Source organism: Zingiber officinale, chromosome 7A (genome assembly GCF_018446385.1).
Source record: "Zingiber officinale cultivar Zhangliang chromosome 7A, Zo_v1.1, whole genome shotgun sequence".
NCBI lineage: Eukaryota > Viridiplantae > Streptophyta > Magnoliopsida > Zingiberales > Zingiberaceae > Zingiber > Zingiber officinale.
Window position 1 is genome coordinate 86,274,595 of NC_055998.1, and position 15,849 is coordinate 86,290,443.

The 15,849-nt window shown below is 44.5% G+C and overlaps 1 protein-coding gene across 1 annotated transcript; it reads left to right on the forward strand.

Moving 5' to 3' along the window:
- Window positions 1-9,100: 9,100 nt before the first annotated feature.
- LOC122001697 lies at window positions 9,101-11,781 on the forward strand. The gene is made up of 2 exons (XM_042556590.1): window positions 9,101-9,603; window positions 11,477-11,781. The coding sequence occupies exon 1, from the start codon at window positions 9,205-9,207 to the stop codon at window positions 9,580-9,582; it is 378 nt and encodes a 125-aa protein (XP_042412524.1). The 5' UTR covers window positions 9,101-9,204; the 3' UTR covers window positions 9,583-9,603; window positions 11,477-11,781.
- The last annotated feature ends 4,068 nt before the right edge of the window (window positions 11,782-15,849 follow it).

Consider the following 15,849-nt stretch of genomic DNA (forward strand, 5'->3'; position numbering starts at 1 on the left):
ATCCCCTTCCATCGGGCTCTATTCCAAACCCCCTCGGAGATAGCCTAAGCCCATCAAGAATGGGGATCATCTTCTGACGAAGCGCCCGTTCGGGATGCGAGGAAAGGAAAAGCGCCCCGAAGTGCCGCCTCCCCCAAACGGATCAACAGGTAGCTCGAGAGGCCCTGAAGCGCGAACCATCTTCAACCCTACAGGGTTGGATGAGAGGTGCGTAAGTGAATCTTGTATTTCGTAGCTATTGTATGTTTGTCGAGTGCAGGGCAAAGTTTAAATACAAAAGTTTCAAGTGCATCTCCATCAACGGTCGAGCGACGACCCTAAATCCGGGTGCAAGTATATATAAACCGTCGAGCAGCGACGTTAAACACGTGTCTACACCAAATCGTTGAGCGGCGACGTTAAACGTGTGTCTCCCTCAACGGTCGAGCGACGACCTTAAACGCGTATCCCCATCAATGGTCGAGCGGTGACCTTAAACCCTCGTCTCCATTAACGGTCGAGCGGTGACCTTAAACGCGTGTCTCCATTGACCGTCGAGTGGCGACGTTAAATGTGAGTCTCCACCAACGGTCGAGCGGCGACCTTAAATCCGCGTCTCCATTAATGGTCGAGTGGCGACCTTAAACGAGTGTCTCCATCGACCGTTGAGCGACGACGTTAAACGCGAGTCTCCACCAACGGTCGAGTGACGACCTTAAACCCTTGTCTCCACTAAATCGAGCGACGACGTTAAACCCGTGTCTCCGTCAATTGTCAAGCGACGACGTTAAACTCGAGTCTCCATCAACCGTCGAGCGACGACGTTAAACTCGAGTCTTCACCAAATCGTCGAGCGGCGACGTTAAACGCTGGTCCACTTTGAATCTTCGAGCGACAACGTTAAACCCGGGACTTTGTCAAATTGCCAAGTAGCAATGACAGGCCCGAGTCTACGCGGACAGCCGAACGGATGATTGCGGATAAGAATTGTCCAAAAGCGCCCAAATTTATAGATGAACGGCCCGTTCGGCAGAGTGTGCTAAAATACTTCAAGCTCTGCAACTTGGAAAGAAAGGCGAATCGAGTAAGCATGCACATAAGCTACGGCCGATCGAAAACATTACGAGAGAACCTTACCGGGGAAAGAAGACTAGAAAATAAACATAAAAAAGGGGAAAGGTTGGCCGAATGACCTGACATGCATTAATACTTGAAAAGGTTTATAAAAAAAGGGGGATTACAAAAGATCAAGCCCTCAACCTCACTCTAAGTAGTCCAACACGTCATCTGGCAGAGTGGCGGTTAGCTTGTCCCGGCTTATGACTTTACTGGTCACAGCAGCCGGCAGTTGGCCCCCTTTGTGAAGCTGACTGATCGTCCCTTCAATAGTCAAGTCGAACAGTCAAAGGGTCCAATCGGTGAACCTATCGTAGAACGTGTACGAATGGAGGTAGACTTGCTTCATGGTTTCAAACCTGCTCCCTTCGGCGTCCTAGTAGATCCACAGCGTCGAGCGGGAGCCCTCCAGCTCATCCTTGGCGGCGGCCAGCGCGACGTCCTTGGAGGTGATCTGGTCATGGAGGGATTTCTCCTCGGTCGAGTGGTTGTTCCGCTCGACCACCAAGAAGTCCTCGACCTCCTTAAGCTTCTGGGAAAGCTTTCAGGCCTCCTGGTTCTTCAACTCAAGGTCGTCAATGGTCCGTTGCTTCTGATCGGTAGCCGACTCTATCTTCTTATTGAAGGTGGCGACCTGTTTCTTGAACCAAGCCAACATCACCTCCTAATCAGCAGACTTCTTCCGCTCGGCCTTGAGAAGCTTATTACTCTTCTCCAGGTCGACCTTCAGCTTCTCGACCTTGGAGATCGAGGGCCTGTGGGATGAAGAGGCGCCGCTTGAGACCTTGAGTTTCATGAACTCATCCTCTAAGAATGCGAGCCTGTGGCACATGGCCAGGCTCTCCACCCAATACTGCAAAAGAGAAAAATGTTATGGCCGAATGGAGGTAAGCCAGGAGTGTACTTTAACGAACTTACCCCGGTGGCCATTTGGGTGTGACTGTTGGCCAAGGAGCCCGGTAGTAGCATCGCCGCACGGGCCCGGGCGTCCTCCCAGACTTTGGCAAGCGGCCCTCGGATGAGGATCTGGTGCTCGGGGATCCAGGACTGGGCGCTCAACTCACTGTAGTCCTCCATCGGTAGATGGAGGATCGCCATAACAGATCGTCGGCCGCTCGGGGCCGAGTGGGATGAGGCCGCCCAATCGGATGCCGGCGAGATCCCGAACTGTTGGACTACTACCGACTTTGGTGGCGGCATGAAGGCCAAGGGCGATGCAACCACGGCCCCTTGCGGCAGCTTGGCCAAGGAGGGCGTCCATTCGAACGATGAGGCCTCCATAGTTTCTGGGAGCGGAGCCGGAGTCGAAGTTTCGACCCTCTCGACCGGTTGTGCACCCGAGGTAGTGGAGCGTGAAGATGGCTCTGCTCAGCGCCTCTTGCGCCTGGTCAAGGGCACGTCGGAGGAGGCCGATCTCGAGGGTTCCTCGATGGGAATGATGGGGTGCCGCTCCGTCTGAGGCTGTAAGCTGGGGGTGGCCCCACCGCTCAGTGCATGGCTAGTCGCGACTTCGCCCACTTCCACGGGTGTCTCCTCGCTCACCCCAAGTAGATCTTCGTGGGTGCCGACCGGCGGCAGACCATGGCTCGCTAATTCCTTGGTAGCAGTCGCCTCGATCGTGCTATCCGAGAGCTTCGCCTTGCCGGCCATCCGCGCGCGCATCATGATTTCGATTGATGGATAAAAGGAAAAATCAGTTAGCATCAAAGGAGTATGTAAATAAGTATCTTACCTAAGTAGGTCAACAGTTGAGTGTGGATCAGACTCAGGCCGAAGATGTAGAGGATACCCTCAAGCGGCAACTTATGGATGTTATACTTCTGGCCAGCCAGCATGGTCGCAACGTTGAAATAGCCCGATTGGCTCTTGTAACTCTTCAACGGGGGCTGAGGTGCCACTCCGAGCTGCTAACGGGTCGAGAATTCCGACCACTCGGGAAGACGTAGGAAAAAGAAATACTCCCTCCAATGTTTATTGGAGGTTGACATTTTATCAAAAAACACTAAGCCGACCCTAGACTGGAAAATGAAGGTTCCCGGCTCAGACGACTTTGGGTAATAGAAGTAGTGGAAGATTTGCGAGACAAGAGGGATGTCGTGCAACCGGAATAAGATGACTACGCAACACAGAAGACGGAAGGAGTTCAACACAAGTTGAGGGAGGGAGACACAGAAGTATTTGCAGACTGTGATAATGAAGGGATGGATAGGGAACCGCAGACCAGCGGTGAAATGATCCCTGAACAGACAAATGCATCTGGTCGGCGGGTTATTTGGTCGATCGGATGAGGAAGGCAAAACAATCTCGTAGTCAGGCGGAATTTCGAAGGCATTCCTAAGGCCCTTCGCGTCGCCCTCATCAAACCTAAACTCCATGGTGATATACCAGGGTCCATGGACGGAGGCCGATGGCTGGGAGGAGCTGGCCATCGCTAAAAATAGACGCAAAAGGGAGACGATCGAAAAAGATGCGAAAAGTTTCATCGGAAGGAAGTCGGAACAGCAGACAGTAGAAGGCCCGAAGGAAAAAGTGACGGGAAGAGAGCTTACTGGAAAGGAGAGGAGGTCGCCGGGGAAAGGGAACAAAGGATCGCCGGAGAGTAAGACGCAGAGAATCACCGAAGGGCACAGCAGGAGCACGAGGTTGACGGAGGCACAACAACGAAAGTGGAGAAGGCAGCGACGCAGCGGGCTCATATACCCCGAGCTCAGACGACCGAAGCCGTCCGATCTAGGTTGTGGAAACCTAGGCTCAGATCCGACTATCGAATTCAAACCGCCAAATGTCGTCATCAAATCTTGTCACGTCAGGCGTGTGACGGCAGTGGGAGCGACACGTGGCAGGCTACCACGAGTCAGTAATTAAGGCAAGCATGGGAACTTGTTATGTCTTAATGAGAAGGGATTTGCATGCTTCCCAAGAAATCAAGGTGACATCAGCCTAGCTCACGCTCGTCCGAGACTGCTCGAGAAAAAATTCTATAAGTACAGACCTTTATCCGCCAGATCGGATCGAGGGAGTGTGTCTAGGACCGAGCGACAAGATTCAAGAGGCCAATCGGCGAGGATAGGGCCTAGCCTGCTCCATACAGTCGTGAAGGCCGATCGGGAGGGAATTTGCACACACAATGGTCCAGTCAGTCGGACTACAGCCTCTTTCGACTAGACTTGAAGAGGAGGCTTGTGATGTGGTGATAAGGAGGGGCCCCGTCCCGCTGCCACGGTGGAGGTCAACGAAGGTCAGAGTCAAGACAGTCGACGGACGGAGGGTCTTGTCCGGTCGGGTGGGACATAGACCGACCGGGAGTTAAGCGCCGACCCGTCATCCCTAGCATGGAGTAGTCAAACCGACGCTCAATGGACACACAGAAGCCGAGCCAATCAGCTCTTCCGCTCGGCGCAAAGGCAGGTGATATGGATCAAGACCAATTAGTCGAGCGGCTCTCTCGCTCGACACAATAGTGGGCTCCCGACCGAGCGACCATTCCGCTCGGCCTGCAACGAACGACACTACAGGGGACTCTCAGCCGAGCGACCATTCCGTTCGACCAAGCAATAGATATAGTGAGATATCCTTCAACATCCTTTTGAGAGTTAGTGTCACCGACAAGTGGCATGGTCAGATAGAAAATCGTTCGGCGGAAGCTTCCACTGTCACTTCAGAGATATGCTTGACCCGTTAAGGTACTATGTTAGGGACACTTTACCGACATGTCTCTTCAGGGAAAGCTTGGGACAGCGTGACCGTTTTAAGAAGCGTGTACACACGCTACAGGAGCCCTATATAAATGGGGGTCCAGGCATCGATGGAGGTGTGCTTTTCTTGCGACCTATACTGTTACGCTAAATTCTCTTTGCATTTTGCCTCGGCGGAGATTGACTTGAGAGTCGGAGGACCATCGCCGGAGACCTCTTCCCTGGCTCGGCACTGACACTGCTTGTGTTGCAGGAGGGAGTGAAGTCCACCAGAGGTCAGCAAGAGTGTCACATCCCCAACATCCGTCTCCCCGACTTTCGGACAGGATCAATATGATATTGTCTACTTTAGATACAAATCTCATGATTTTGTTTTTGGGGTATACCTAAACGGTCTCATACCAATGTAGATATCTTTCCTTTATAAGTCCATAATCTTTTTTTATATGTTTTTAATGTGAAACTTAATTTGCAACCTTACAACCGACCCACCAAGCCTTCCTATCCCCCCGTCCAACCGACCTACTAGGTCTTTCTATCCCTCGGTCCACGCGACCTACTAGAACTTCATTTCCAAGCCACAACTAGAACTTCTCTACTTGTCTGTCCACCAGGACTCCTACATAGTGTCTGGTTCTCTTGATCAGGACACGGGAGTCCCTATTTCCTTTGTTTGAGGTCCATATTCTATTTACATGGTTCGATTAGACCATAACTCTTGTGTATACTCGGCGGTTAGACCTTCTAGCAGTCCGAACTTTAATAACAATTGTTAGGACTAAAAGAATTCACATATTTCTACAATAGTATATGATCCGGTGGTAAGATGGGGCCCACCCGGGAGAAGGTTATGGCCACATGGAAGGTCAGGATCAAGGCAGTTAACGTTCCTAGATCATCATCCGACCGGACACCCTACTCGTCCGGTCGGATCAAGGAATTGCTGGACCAACATCATTACAGCTTAGCCAGGTACCAAGCTTCCAACGCTCAGAGAAGTCCATCGCCGAAGCGTGTGCCGAGCGGCTATCCCGCGTAAACTCTCACCAGGTCCCGGATCCTGCAACGCAGAGACACGACTCCCTTATTCAGCAACAAAGGTCAGATCAGTCGAATAGCGGCCGAGCGGTCTTCCCACTTGGCCCTAGAGACGACATCGCCAAGACATCGGTGGTTAGCCAAGCGACTCTTCCACTCGGCCCCCAGGAAGAGTAGCCATCTGACGGACACGGATCGGTTGAGTGGCTCTCCCGCTCGGCACTCTCCCGCTCAGACCAGTAACGGACAAAAGGAGCAGCTGAGAATATCTTCCTAGGAACCAGTGTTGCCGAAAGACGGTACGGCTGACGGCATGGTCAGATAGAGAATCATACGGTGGAAGCTTCCACTGTCACGTCAGTGATATGCTCGGACTGTTGAGGTATGACGTCAGACATGCTTTTCTGACATGTCCTTTCAAGGTATGCTTTGAGAAGCGTGCACGGCTTGGGAAGAATGCACACGTCTCCTGGGAGCCCTATATAAGGACCCCAGGGGCTTCGACGGAGGTATGTTCATTCTACTGTAGCTACGGTTACACTGCCACTTTTATTTTTTTGCTTGCTTACTGGTTCGCATGAGATCTGACTTGAGTGTCGGAGGGTCATCATCGGGGAACCACTCCCTGGCTTGGCACTGACGCTTTTCTACTTGCAGGCTAGTCTCGTCGGAGGTCCACACATGGTCAACAAGAGCGCCACATCCTTAGCGTCTGTCACCTCGACTCTCGGACAGGATCAAATTTGGCGTCGTCTGTGGGAACACACCTGCATCCGAGCCGAGAGGATGGAAGAAGCTAGACGACTTCACACGATGACGCTCACTCAAGAGGAGCTCGACGCACTTGTACAATTGCGAGCGGCAAAATTAGTCGAGCAACAACAGCAAAGAGCGCTAGCCGACCGGCTGGCTCAACAAGAACATTGGCCTCGAGAGGCCTAGTGGCCCATGAAGACCGACCGGAGCAATTGTCCATCTGGGGGCAGAATAAGGAGCCGACCGACACTCAAGGGGAGGCTCCACTTACGCCTATACAGTTCCACCGAGCCTTGTTTCAAACGCCCTCTGAGATTGCTCAAGCCAATCAAGGAAGAGACTCTTCTTCAGATGAAGCACTTGTGTGGGACGCAAGGAAAGACAAGGCACCCCGAGCTGATTCGTTGCCCAAACGGATCAACCGCCAATTCTCCGAGGCAATCCTACAAGATCCGCTGCCAAGGCACTATGCTCCCTTGGCGATCGGAGAATATAACGGGTCGCCCGATCTGGACGACCTTCTTGGTAAGTTTGATAACGCTGCTACTCTTCATCAGTACACAGAGGGAGTCAAGTGCCGAGTCTTCCTCACCACACTCTTCGGCTTGGCACAACGATGGTTCAGAAGGCTGCCAGATGGGTCCATCCAAAGCTTCAAGGACTTCCAAATGACCTTCCTGTATCATTTCGCTAGCAGCAGGCGCTACCAAAAGACGAGCATAAGCCTATTCTCCATGAAGCAAGGTCCCAGAGAGTCCCTCCGAGCGTACATCCAGCGCTTCAATCAGGTGGCCATGGACATCCCATCGGTCTCGTCCGAGACCATGATGAACGCGTTCACCCAAGGGCTCTTGGATGGAGATTTCTTCCGACCTCTCATTCGAAAGCCACCTCGGGACTACGACCACATGCTGAAGAAGGCCAACGAATACATAAACGTGGAAGAGGCCTAGGTGGTAAGGAGGAAAGAAACGCCGTCCGAACTATCGACGTCGATCGAACGGAGGCCACTAATCAGCCATCAGCCACCACGAGGACCCCGAGCCGAAGGGGCACAGCTACACCAGGAAGCAAGGCCTCATGCAGTTCAGCACGTGGGCGCCGAGCATCCAAAAGTGAAAGGAAAGGTATGAACCCCTATGTTCTGTTCCTTCCATCAGTCAGTAACTCACAACACGCGCGACATCTATGCATGCAACATCTATTATTTCTCTCTCTCTTCTCTTTCCTCCTATCATCTATGCATGCAACATCTATTCTTTTTCCTCTCCTCTTTTTTTTTTTTTTTTTATTTTCTCTCTTTTGCACACTGATTCTTCTAAAAACATTTTAACACCCCTGAAAAGCCAAAATAAACACTAGATAGTATATTTAAACTCTCTACAACCCCAAAAATTCACAGGAATTGAAATGAGTTCAATCGAAGCTCTCTAAGTCCATTAGTAGATTTTGATCAAAACCTACTAATGGATTTAGAGAACTCCGATTGTATCAATTTCAGTTTCTGTGGATTTCTGGGGTTGCAAGGAGTTCAAATATATTATCCAATGTTTATTTTAGCTTCTCGAAGGTGTTAAAATATAATAAGGAAGAATCACCAAATATCTCCACGTTGGGCCTCATATGTATCATATCGGGCTCACATTGGGCATGATATGGAACATATCGGGCACAACGTGGAGAATTTTAGCGATTCTTTCTTATTATATTTTAACATTCTCAAGAAGTCAAAATAAACAATGTATATCATATTTGAACTACTTGCAATCCCAGAAATCCATAGAAACTGAAATAGATACAATCAGAACTCTCTAGATTCATTAGTAGATTTTGGTTCGACTTCTCAGGGTGTTAAAATATAATAAAAAAGAATTACAAAAATTCTCCATGTTGGACCTGATATGATAACGTGAATAATTTTGATGATTTTTTTTAATATTTTAACACCCTTGAGAAGTCGAAATAAATAATAGATAACATATTTGAATTTCTTACAACCCCAGAAATCCACTGATAGAGTAGCTTTGATTGTACTTATTCCAATTCTTATGGATTTTTGGATTGTAAGAAGTTTACTATCTATTGTTTATTTTAATTTCTCGGGGATGTTCAAATGTTTTTAGAAGAATCTACGTGCAAAAGAGAGGAAAGAAAAAAGAGAAGAGGAAAGAGAATATTTGTTGAATGTATAAGAGAAAAAAAAGATGAGAGAGAGAAATAATTGAGAAAATAAAAAGAAATTATATTAAGAGGGTAGAATAGGAAGAATAATAATAAAAATACGTCCTCTAATAAATAATAAAATAACGTACTTTTGATAAACTTAAATACTTATACATATTTTTTGATAAATTATTACATATATTATTTACTAATTTAAATTGAAAATTATAATTGTGAGTTGATTTTTAATTTTGCTCACAATCAATAAACTAAATCATTTCCGCCTACCTTTGCTGACTAAGTCACGAAACGTTATAAAATGGAATATAACACCTTCGCTACGCAGTAACGGTCTTATAGATGTCGTGCGTCCGCAGAGTAAACGTTAGCAGCTGTATCGGAAAGCAACCGAACTCCCGTCTCCCTCGCCCGAGAGAGCCAAACGCCTCGCATCCCCATGGACGACATGAGATCGAGGTCCTTCCACGACGGGATGATGCAGATGGAGGCGTACGGCCGCCGGTCATCATCGGCGGCTCCGCCGGGACTGCACGACCTCAGGAGCTACAGCGCCACCTACTCCTACTCCTACAACGGCGGCGGGGGAGGCTACGGGCCTGACGACTTCAAGACCAAGACCGCGCGCCGGGGGTCGTCTTCCTCCACCAACGGAGGCGGCGGCGTCTGGTGGGGTTTCAGCGACCCCGAGTTCCAGCGGAAGCGGCGGGTCGCCTCCTACAAGGCCTACTCCGTGGAGGGAAAGGTCAAGGGATCCCTCCGACGGAGCTTCCGGTGGATCAAGGACAGGTACACCAGGGCCGTCCACGGCTGGTGACGGATTGCTCTCTTTATTGGGGTAAGCAATTTAGGTTTTCGATTGTTGTTCACGAACAAAAGGCTGAAACTTGATATAGATTTCGGATGCGTGATATATTACTCGACTTTAGTATCTTCTGGTTTCAGCATCAGTTTTATTACCTTTCTCTATTCTGTTTGCTTAAAAATTATTGTTTTCCCCTATGTTTGTAACCTTCTGATTGTGTTTGATTCTGCAAATGCTCATGGTTTACGTCTTTTGTATTTAGTATGATGATAAAGTGAAATTTTGGTTGTTTACTGTTAGAGTTTCTAGCTTGTTGAGGTTAGTTTTTGTTTATTCTCTTCTTCAATTGGTCATACTAAAAAGAATAATCAGTGATAAGCTTATTTTTTTTACCTTTTCATTTGCTTCTCTTCAAGCTCTAATATGTGCTTGATTTTTCAATATCATAGGCTTCTTCAAATTTAGATTGACCTTGAGTTGTTGAAATTTCATGCTGATGATTCAAGAACATTGTAACTTTTGGTGCTTAATCTGGACTAGTCCTGTTCCACATATGCTACGTATTGGATATGGGGTTGTGTTGAATGATGAAGGCGCAATAAAAAAAAAGTGATAGTCAATTCATAGCAAAAGAAAAACAGACTTGATAATCAATGCAATACCAAGCATGAGATCCATCTAAAAGTTGTCCCTTAAAGGTGGTACAGGTTACTTACAACCATTTCAATCCCATGTGAACTAGAAGCAATCATTTCTATTTATCAGTCTATAAATGCAATTACACTACACAATTTTTACTGAATGAAATTTGCTATGTTGACAAAACTCTATAATCTTAATCTGATATTTTTTTTAATAGAACTTTCATTTTTATTGAAACCATTTCTCTCAAAATTATATATATATGGCTGAGCATCACATGAAACAGCTATTACTTTGACCAAAATAAATAATAATTTAATTACTTGACTGATTTGGTACCATTGAGTGCTATTCTTTTTTGTTTAAAGAAAATCATGGGCAGAACCAAGAAAAAAAAACATAGCATTTAGTATCAAGTATTCATACACACATAAATATGAAGAGTTGGTAGTATCACATGGCCTAACCCACAAGTCCATGATCTCACTATGTATTTATAAGGTTGAAAAACTGTCACAAAGCGATTATTTGAGATCATGTCTTAATGGTAAAACTAGCTCATTCAATCACAAATCTTGATACTAGTTCATTAGTAGCTATGTGCATCTCTTCTGGTTATTGAGCCCCATGAGGAACAAGTTACTCACCAACATGGTTTATATGGTTTAGTAAGTTTGGCTTCAACTGCTGTTGCTACTTGGAAGATGTACAACATAACTTTCTGACAATGTTTGGTTTTTCTCTTAAAATAGACCAAACAATGATCCAAAGATGCATGCTTCTTACTACCATGCAGCTTGAGCAGGCTTTTTTTTTTGTTGTTACTGGGGCATCAACCAGTCTTCTTCCTGTTATTTTAGCAGCCGTGGTTACTCGGAAAGCAATTCATATTGTTTGGTATGCTGCCTGTTACTGGTGCATGTGTCTTTCCCTTCAACAAAAAGTTCCTTATCCTTGTTTATTTGAGAGGCAAAGCTGAGGAATGATTCCTCTAATGCCTCTTCTTTAGTTTGGTTCAAAGCAATGGCTGGGATTTCTCCACTAAGCCAACTGGATCAGCCTGGTCACCAGGTTGAACTCGCCAATCCCATCGGACTATAAAAACACAATTCTGTTATTGAAACTGTATTCGTTCAATTTAACTGCCTCATTTTGGAAATGATCTTCATTGACATGCGCCATCAGTTGGCGACTTTTTCAAATACTGTATCTGGTTTGGTATGGAGTGGCTTATTTAACCAATGGCTTTGCCTAACGATTACAGGTCGTAAGCAGATGCATTAGCCAAAGCCCTTGTCTCTGTGCAAAGTGGTCCCCCCGACTCTAGAGCATCATCGCGAACAAACTATACTCTTAATTGCATGTAATTATGCTATAACTAGTGTGTCTTAAATGGCTTTCTGTTGCCTATCTGTGCTTTATCTATCTACACAAGTCACAGCTGTGAAGTTGTTGATGACATTTATGCTGCATTTATGTTTTGCCTGCTCACTCTGCTCTGTTCTATCACAGATTTTATGTTTAATCTGCAAAGTAATAATCTTATAAGACAATCAGAAACTTTCATGACTTTTGTTGTCTGGATTTGTAATTTTGATATAGGATCGACATGTTCATCTAACTTTGAGCAACTTTGATTCTTCCCGAAAGGCTTGAATGAATGTAGAATTTCATTGCTTACTTGAGTTGTTTGACATTCTTCCATATGGAATTAGCTCTCTTAAGCTTTCTTGATTTTAGAGATTCTTGGAGCTACTACATAGGATTGAACATGTATATGAAAGCCATTGGCTTCAAATAGTCCCTACTGATCTTCATCTTTCTCGACCGAAAATGTCAGTGCTTCTAAAGTTTCTATTAACCGAGACTCTTAGGTGGCGTTTGGTGCATGAGTACGAGAACGGAAAATTAGATTTATTTCCAAATCTTATATTTGGTTGATGGGAATTGAAATTATCCTATCGGAATTAAATTTTGGAATGAAATTTAAAAATTTAAGTATTGATGAAAACTCACCTCCTCCCGTGGGGTTCACCATATCCAAAAACTTAGACATTATTTAAAATATTTTGGATAAAAATATTTTTAATATATTTATTCAATTTTTTTTTATATCACTTTCTCTCTTCTTATTTTTTTTCATTGTATTTTCTCTCTCCTTATTCTCTCATTGTACATTTTCTTTCATTCTACTTTCTCTTTCCTTATTCTTTCTCTCTCCTTATTCTCTCATCACACATTCTCTTTCATCCTATTTTCTCTCTTCTCATTCTTTCTCATTACATTTTCTCTATTCTTTTCTGTCTCATTATATATTCTCTCTCCTCATGTTCTCTCTTTTCATTCTCTTCCATCATACTTTTTCCCTTATCATACTTTCTCTCTTCTCATCCTCTCTTATCATATTGTTTCTCTCATCATATTTTCTCTCTCTTCAATCTCTTCAATGACACACTCTCTTTTCATTTTCTTTCATCATACTTTCTCTCTCATTAGTTTTTCTCATCATGTTTTCTTTCTTCTCAATCTCTCCCATCACTCTCTCTCTCTTTCCTTATTTTCTCTCATCACAGTTTCCCTCTTCTCATTCTCTCTCGTCACACATTTTTTATCTTTCACTCTCTCATATTTTCCTCTCACATTTAATTTTCTCTCACATCTAATTGTTTTCTCTAAGGATAAAAAAAGAAATTTTGATTACAATAGAAAATATTCAACTAACTAAATATTATTTTTATGAGTAATATCCATGCTCATACTTATTCTATAAGTATCAATATTTCATAATACTATTATTGTCATTCTCATTCTAATTTTTAGGAAAGAGCTAAACGTCACCTTATACTCTGATTCTGAAACAAATGAATGAGCTTTAGAGCTCAACTAGCAAAGGTAGGGCAAAAGTTCTATGGGCAAAAATTAAAATGACACTATTTTTTTCCAAATATAAAATGAGCAATTTTTTCCCACTATTCAGTCTCTTTTAGTATTGTTCCCTATTGCCTATTTTTATCTTCTGTCTAAATTTTGAATTGATCGAACGCATTGTAGTAGTTATGAAATTCTAACTGCCACATATGTTGTAATAGCTATAGTTTTGTAATTGTTACATATGTTGGTGCAGTTACGGCTAATGATCTAACTCAAGTGTTGATGAATGACAAGTGGATTAAAGTTAAATGTTTTTACCACTAACATATGTTGGTGTAGTTACCACTAATGATCTAACTCAAGTTTTGATGAATCACAAGTGGATTAAAGTTAGATGGTTGTGGTGTAATTTGTCTACTAAGGGTGTAAGATATGAGCTTGATGGGTCTAGAGGACTGAAATACCAGACTGAAGTTCAATTAGGTTGATAGCTAGCACGAAGTGCAGATTGGTTGAGATATGACAGAAGGAAGTCTAGTTGGGTTGACAACTGGTTGAAGTCCAGATTAGTTGAGATCTGGCAGGAAGTCTTGGTAGGTCAAGGGACCTGACATCAAGGAAATCTACGATTGATAAATGGAGGTAAGCAATTGGAGGAGAGATCTAGTGAAAACGCGTTCCCGGTTGAGGGAATAGTTGGTGTAGAGTTTCAGCGAAACTTAAAGTCAAGACCGGACAGTTCGGAGACTGTTAAAATTCACTTACTTTACATATTATTGATTGTCTTTCTGACTCTATGTTGCAAGTGATTGAAAGCAAAAGGCGATTGGAAAATAGAGCTCCAAGCACCTAGAACTTGCCCGGGTGCCCGGAGTTGCTTCGGGAGCTGGGGTCAAGGGCTTCGAGGGAGACTAGGTAGGCACCCGGATGGTCCAGGTGCCCGGATTTGCTCTAGGCACACGGACCAGCAAAGTTCATTTACAAGCTGATCTGGAATGCATCGATTGGCCGACCACGTTAGCAATCCAGGCGCACAGAGGGGGTCCGGGCGTCCGGGCGTCCGGGCGTCCGGGCGTCCGGGCGTCCGAACATGGATAAAATCTAAGATGAAGTTTCGATGAGGGCTCGTCACATCAGAACACTCTAGGATGGTTCGACCAGTAGCTTTAATACAACAAGTACTCCGATTTTTGTTCTTGCGCGATACTCCGAAAAGGCTCCAATAACGTTGTAACGCTCTTCCGACAATCGACGATCAAGTTCTGCTGATTTTCTTTGTTGTCAGTAACTTTTCTTTATAGTTCTTACACATCACCTGTACTTCGATTTTGTAATATATTTGAACTATTAGTGGTTTGCCCAATAAAAGCACTTAACTAGTATGGACCTTAGAGTAGGAGTCGTCAAAGGTTCCGAACCAAGAAAATTAAATTGGTGTTAGCATTTGCCTTTGTTTTCTGTCTCACTTTCTTTTCTAATACTTCCGTTGCATACTTAATTTTCCAAAGAAAAGATGTTTTCAAAATCACGTGATTCACCCCCCTCTCATGTACTCATAATCCAACAAATGGTATTAGAGTGAGATACACTTTGAATTGGTGCAACCACCAATCGAGCAAAGGGGGGTTCTCTTATTTTCTTCTTAAATCTCGTTCAGTTTTAAGATTTTCGACCTAGTTTAAATTGGTGCAATCACCTCTTTTGGATAAATTTTTTCTCGTTACAAAATACTCTGAATTGGTGCAACACTAATCGAGTTTTAATATTTTTATTATCTCCTACACTACTAATCCGATCCAAAAAGAAGGTTATAGTACTGTTCACCCTCCACTCTATTGGTACAATTTTCCTAGGTCAAGGTTAACCAGTTTAACTAAGATTGAGTTGGCTCAAGCTTGAGTCTTGATGTTTGACAATATATGGAGATTACAGTTACAATTATCCATTTGGGGAGATTATTAGTGCAATTCTCCTCTAGTTAAGGGTTGACCAGTTTAATATGAAGAAAAGTCAAGTAGGTCAAGATTGACCAGATACTTAATTAGAAAGTCCTAATTAGAAGTTAGGCAAGGGCAAGTCCAACGACAAGATTGACAGAAGAAGAAAATCCAAGTGGGTCAGTATTAACTGGACACTTGGTATGAAAAGTCTTAGTGAGTGAAGCTAGGCAGATAAGAAGTCCTAGTGAGTGAAGCCAGGTAGAAGGAAAATCTTGGTGAGTAAACCAGGTGAAAAGTCCTAGTGAGTGAATCTAGGTAGAACAAAAATCACGGTGAGTGAAGTCCGGTGAAAGTCCTAGTGAGTGAAGCTAGGTAGTGAGAAAGTCCAGGTGAGTGAAGCCAGATATGCATGTGGAAATCTAGGTGGGTTAAGGTTAACTGGATACTTGGTGATTGGAAGTTCAAGTAGGTCAAAGAATTAACTAGATACTTTGCACAAAAGAGAAAAGTCCAAGTGGATTAAGGGATTGACTGGATACTTGGTAAAGAAGTCCCAGGAAGTCAAGGTTGACCATATGCTAGGCATTTTGAAGTCTCAACAGGTCACGGTTGATCAGATATTGGGTGAGGACCCGAGACTTAGTTTTGGAAGTTATGGTTCAGTAATCGATTAGGGTAATCGATTACACCTTGTGTTAAGCGATTAAGTATTTTGCTTAATTGCTTAAGGAACTTTCTGTTTGAAACAGAAAGAGTCATAATGAAACATCCCTAGCTTATCCCTCAAGTTTTTTTTTTTAGAACACTCCTTTCAGCATCTGCTATG